Genomic DNA, 6,000 nt, shown 5'->3' with positions numbered 1-6,000 from the left:
GGGGTCCGAGGGCTCCTCCCGGTGCGGGTCCTGTTGTGCGGTCAGCGGCCCAGGAAAGGGCGCCCTTGGCGGGGAATGCCCCCCAGAACACAAAATTCTTTTTGGCCTTGTATAAATTCTTTCTTTTCTTTCCTTCTTATAACTGTCAAAAAAGATCAATAAAGTGTTTTGTTTGATCGCGACGCTCATATGTTTCCTTCGGTTGTTTCTTGCTTGAGGTTTTTGTAACACCCTTTTCCGTGATTTTTTATTTTTTTTTTGCTACGCGGTTTTCGTAAATCACCATTCGATTTAGAGATTTTCTATTTTTTTCGCTACGTGATTTTCGTAAATCGCTACTCGATTTGGAGATTTGCCATTTTTTTTGCTACGCGATTTGCCATTTATTTTTGTTGCTACACAATTTTCATAAATCGCTACTCAATTTTGTGATTTGTCATTTTTTTACGCTATACGATTTTTGTAAATCGTGATGCCAAACACTGCCTCCTTGGGCACGATCTTTGCCGTGATCAGGTTGTAGTCACCAGCCGTCCCGATGGCAGTCTTGAGGTCCGTGATGGGGAAGTTGGAGATGAACATGCCATTCCCGACGTCCGTGTTGAGCAATGTCAAGATGACCTAGAAAGCATAGCCTTGATCAGAAGTATTGCCGACGTAGGGGTAGATGGATTGTACTTTGAAAAACTCTGTTGTAGGTGTACTGGAGGAAGATTTCATTGTAGGTGTCCCTCGAAGGCGAAGGAGGGGTAGCCGCAGTCGGTTGCTCGCTGGACGAGGGCAGCATTCCAGCCACTGCTAGCAAAAAGTGAATAACGATCACTATCGGATCGCCGACTCTTTGCCTCCCTTAATTTCTTCTCTATAGAGAGAGAGAAAGAGAGAGGGTTTTACAATGTTTCATAGAGAAGGAAGATGAAGAAGATGACCACGAAAAGTTCAAACAAAAAAGAAAGAGAGAGTGCTTTAGGTTTGTTTCGCTGTTTAGACTTTGAAGAGCCAACATCATCCTCGACTTTATCGATGAAAGATATTTTTGTCCTTTTTTTGAATCATTGTTTTCCCTTTTTTGAATAAAAGACATTTTTGTCATTTTCACGAACCATTGTTTCATGACAAGAATAGCAAGAAAAAGTACTTAAGTCTTTGCAACCGCATCGAACTCCGATGCTAAGTGATGCCAACACACACGGGAATACGAGCCCCATGTATTTACATACGTGGCGCTCATTCATACCCCTGAACATGCATTCTGGCATTCAGTGCGTCTTCGGGGGAGAACACACTCCACCCTCTTGCAGGTTAGGGACACTATCGCGATGGCTGCTATATATACTTAAAAAAGTGTTTGGCGATTCTAAACTGTTCTCAAACCACATTTACGTCATTTGCATGCCGGTGGTATTGGAGAACGCATGTTGCCTTTTTGGGAGCCCGACTACTTTGCCCAGTCACCGGATCACGCCTTTCAATGAAAAGGCGTAGGTGCAAGCAAGGGCCCGCTAATGGACCCGGTCCGGCCTACCGGGCTGGTGCCCACCTCTACTTGCATAAGCCCTCCATCCTGTTTCTCCCACTTCTGCTAACTCCCTCTCCCTTCACCGTCTTCACACACGCGCGCGCCGATGAAGATCACAGCGTTGCTGATTCTGAGATGTGAAGCCGGCTCATCGTCGGAGGCGGTGGTTCTCGCGAGCGCGATGGAGATTAGGCAATTTGGGTACTACCAGAGGTCGGGGGCCAAAGAGTCCATTCTGTCGGTGGCCCGGAAGCTGGCCAAGGCGTCCCTTCCCTCTCATCACCAATCCCTCCGGCACGACGGTTCGTCCTTCGCCTCTTCTTCTTCCGTTTCCTCCACCTGCTTTTGGTTTTCTACAAATTCCTGAAGATTCGTACTCCAATCGATAGGATTGAGAGATGTCTTAATGTTAATATGGCATGTATTTTTCCTCATTGGCTTTGACGAGCGAACGATCTTTCAGATGATGATTAGGGCTCATACGTCCTTCAACCTTTTTTTTTTTCTTTTGCCTCCCTCCAGAACACAATGTGCATTGCTGCATCAGAAATGGTATATGTGCTTTGGCGTTTATGGATGATCATTACCCTGCGGAGACTGCTTTTGCGATTCTCAATAAGGTAACAGCATTTTTGCCTAGTCACACAACCTGTAGAACGTGATATCTCTTGCTCCTCTCATTATCATTGCATTCACTGCAGATTTCATGTTATTAATTTGTTATTATTATGGTTGTTCCTAATATCTTTGCGCGACGGATGTTTCTCAGTAAATGCAATGTGTAACTTGGGACAACTAACCCAGGATCTGATGCTCTAATATAGGAAAACATGTCTTTACTTCCTCACTTTCTCTCTCCAAGAAAATGCAGGCTTATTTGAAGTTATTTCATTTTGTTGTATTAGACAGTGTTTGTGGAAGTAGAAATTAAACTGTGATTGTTACATCTGTCCTATTGCTTGGTAAATGAAGACCGTCAAGCAGGTGTCTGACCCAAGGAACCTTAATGGTAATGAAGCAAGAACTGTATTAAACTTCTTCACTAATATAATTGATCTATTTACTACTGCTCTTAAGACAAGATACATGTGCAGTTACAAAATAAGCATAAACAAATCAACATTCACTGGCATTCACATTAGAGAAGGTGTTGATGACTGGAGACTAATGGAATCAGTGACATCTTTGACAAACAGGTGGATGAGTATGCATGAAATGAGATACTTGATTCACTCAAATGCAATACAACACTGAACGATGGCCTTAGAGATGCTTCTATACTGTGTTAGTCCAAAATAAATCCTTTTACCGGATTGTGTCTCTTGCTGAGGGCACGGACCCTTGTTTAAATTTTCAAATGGCTTTCCTAAGTAACAAAACTTCTTGGATATTCATCTTGGCAGCTACTCCATGTATTTATCCCTTGCTTCACCATCAATGCGCATATTCCTCACATTACGTTGGTGGATTCTTCAAATGTATCACTGCCAAAGTGAATTAATTCTTGTAGTAGTCACTGGATCATTCTATATAGTTCATGTTTGGCTTTCAATTTATGCTTTGAAAATTTGAGGATTTGATTCATGTCCTGCCAGGCTCCCAAATAGCTTGTACCCAATCAGATGGGAACATGCTCCATATCCTCCAAATACATTTGATTTCAAAGTAAGCATTAGAAATTAATATACTCATCTGAAAAAACTATGTTCAACAGCAAACACAAATGTATAAGCAGATAGTTTAATTGGTAAATTTCTTCACAATTTGGGTTGAATAAGATGATTCAGCCAGGTAGAGTCACAATCAATGTTGTGAAAAGCGTCGAGGCGTAGCGAAGTGCTCCAACAAAAATGAAGCGAGGCATAAAGCGTAGGCCTAAAAAATATATTTTAAAAACTTTTTAAAAAATTTAAAAATCTAAAAATATTGGTTCATATTAGCTATTAAGGTTAAAAGAGAGTGTTATAAAAATCTAAGAAAGAGTCGTGATAATGAGAATTTGGAGAAGTATATGATAGCAAAGAAGGAAGCTAAAAAAGTAGTTCGAAACGCGAAGGATAAGATATATAAGGGGGTTTATGACAAGTTGGATACCAAAGAGGGCGAGAATGATATTTATAGGCTTGGAAAGATGATAGATAGGAAATCGAGGGATCTGGGTATGATTAAATGTATAAAAAATGAAACGCAAAGGGTTTTAGTCAAAGATGAGGAGATTAAGGAGAGATGGAAAAATTATTTTGATAAGCTATTTAATGGAAGTCATGCTCAGGAACTTGGAGACTTCTTCATTCCTTTTCATGAGATGAATCACGACTTAATGCGCAAGATTCAAAAGAAATAAATTGCAGAGGCTTTGAAGAAAATGAAATCAAGAAGGGCAGTTGGCCCAGATGGTATACCTATCGAGGCTTGGAAATGCTTGGGATAGAAAGGTTTAGAATGGTTGACAAATCTTTTTAACAAGATTTGACGGACAAATAAGATGCCTAATGAGTGAAGGAAGAGTACTTTGGTGCCTCTATATAAGAATAAGGGTGATATACAAGATTGTACAAACTATCGTGGTATAAAACTCATCTGTCATACTACGAAACTTTGGGAGAAGGTGATTGAGTGTAGGTTGTCATGATATCGGAGAATCAATTTGGTTTTATGCCTGAAAGATCAACTATGGAAGCTATACATCTTCTTAGACAACTTATTGAGAGATATAGAGAGAGGAACAAAGATTTGCATATGGTTTTTATTGATTTGGAGAAGGCATATGATAGAGTACCTAGGGACGTTCTCTGGTGGACAATGATGAAGAAATGTGTTTCTCTCAAGTACATTAGTATAATTAAAGATATGTATGAAGGAGTAGTAACCAATGTCTGCACTTGTGGAGGGGTGACAACCAATTTTCCTATAACGGTTGGGTTACATCAAGGATCTACTTTAAGCCCTTTCCTATTTGCTATAGTGATGGATGAGCTTACGAGATCAATTCAAGAAAATGTGCCGTGGTGTATGTTGTTTGCTGATGATATTGTTTTGATTGATGAGTCTAGAGCTGGGGTTAATGCTAAGTTAGAATTATGGAGAAAGACATTGGAAGCAAGAGCTTTTAAGTTGAGTAAGAGTAAGATAGAATATATGGAATGTCGGTTTAGTAAGCAACGAAGTAGTGATGGGAGTGTAGTGAAGCTTGGTGAGCAAGAAATACCGGTGGATGATTGTTTCAAATATTTGGGATCTATCATTCAAAAGTATGGAGAAATTGAAGGAGATGTAAATCATAGGATAAAGGTTGGGTGGATGAAATGGAAAAGTGCAACTGGAGTGTTGTGCGATCGTGGAATGCCATTGCGGTTGAAGGAAAAGTTTTATAGGACGACTATTAGACCCGCTTTACTATATGGTACAGAATGTTGGGTTGCCAAGATACATCATATTCAAAAAATGAGTGTAGTTGAGATGCGTATGCTTGGATGTGTGGAAATACAATAAAAGATAAAATTCGGAACGAGGAGATACGTAAGAAGGTAGGCATTGCACCCATTGAAAATAAGATGAGAGAGAATCGTTTACGGTGGTTTGGACATATTCGGCGAAGGCCTAGTGATGCTCCAGTTAGAAGGATGGAGAAATGAGAAAATATATTAGTTAAAAGATGTCGGGGTAGGCCTAGGAAGACTTGGATGGAGATGATAGGAAAGGATATGAATGCTTTGAACCTCACCGAGGGCATGGGATTGGATATAAATGATTGGAGGAGAAGGATTCATGTGGAAGACCCAGAATGAATTTCTTTTTTGGTTCATATCGCCGACCCCAATTGTTTTGGGATGAAGGCGTAGTTGTTGTTGTTGTAAAAAATCTAAAAATACAAATAAATAAAAAATGCTTTATTCATAAAACAACCAATATAAAATAGGAAATATCAAATAAATACCGAAAACTATGAGAATAACATGTAAAACAGTAAAAGTAACATTAACACAACAACTTGTTCTAAGTATCTAACAAATAAAATATGAATGCTCAATGAAAATTTAACAAAATCACTAACAATCAAATTCCTCAACATCATCATATAATGCACACAAATTCATCTAAAGTTCTAAACAAACATTAAGCTAATTTTTCATGCATGCTTGTTTGAAAAAGTAGCTCTATTAAACTACTAAAATCACACATAATAATCCATATCTACACTTAGTTTCACAAGCAAAAAAACAAACATTTTTATTTAACAAAAAATTATTTTTAATTTCATTGATCTAAGAGTCAATTACATGTACATACACACTCACATGCATATTTGCAAATAATTACACAAACTGAAAGTAACAATTTCATATATACGATTTTTATATAAACAGACTAAAGCATAAACAAACTAACAAAATTGACATGCAATTTTTATATGCAGTCAATTAATTGAAAAAAAATCCAGTCATTAAGAAGAAGAAGAAGGAAAAAAAAAGGAGGATGTG

At 38.6% G+C, this 6,000-nt stretch overlaps 1 protein-coding gene across 2 annotated transcripts in view; it reads left to right on the top strand.

Annotated features, from left to right (window-relative positions):
- The first annotated feature begins 1,572 nt into the window (after positions 1 to 1,572).
- Positions 1,573 to 6,000, top strand: part of LOC149826595 (VAMP-like protein YKT61) — a 97,826-nt gene continuing 93,398 nt past the window's right edge. For both annotated transcript variants that reach the window (XM_090018896.1, XM_090018895.1), the window contains exons 1-2: positions 1,573 to 1,821; positions 2,042 to 2,139. In XM_090018896.1, the coding sequence (XP_089875022.1) occupies positions 1,626 to 1,821; positions 2,042 to 2,139 (294 nt within the window). In that variant the 5' untranslated portion in view covers positions 1,573 to 1,625. The remainder of the gene's footprint in view (positions 1,822 to 2,041; positions 2,140 to 6,000) is intronic.

Source organism: Nuphar pumila, chromosome 10 (assembly GCF_984573655.1).
Source record: "Nuphar pumila chromosome 10, dmNupPumi1.hap1.1, whole genome shotgun sequence".
NCBI classification, from domain to species: Eukaryota; Viridiplantae; Streptophyta; class Magnoliopsida; order Nymphaeales; family Nymphaeaceae; genus Nuphar; species Nuphar pumila.
Note: the sequence above shows the minus strand (reverse complement) of the source record. Positions and strands in the feature narration are given on the sequence as shown.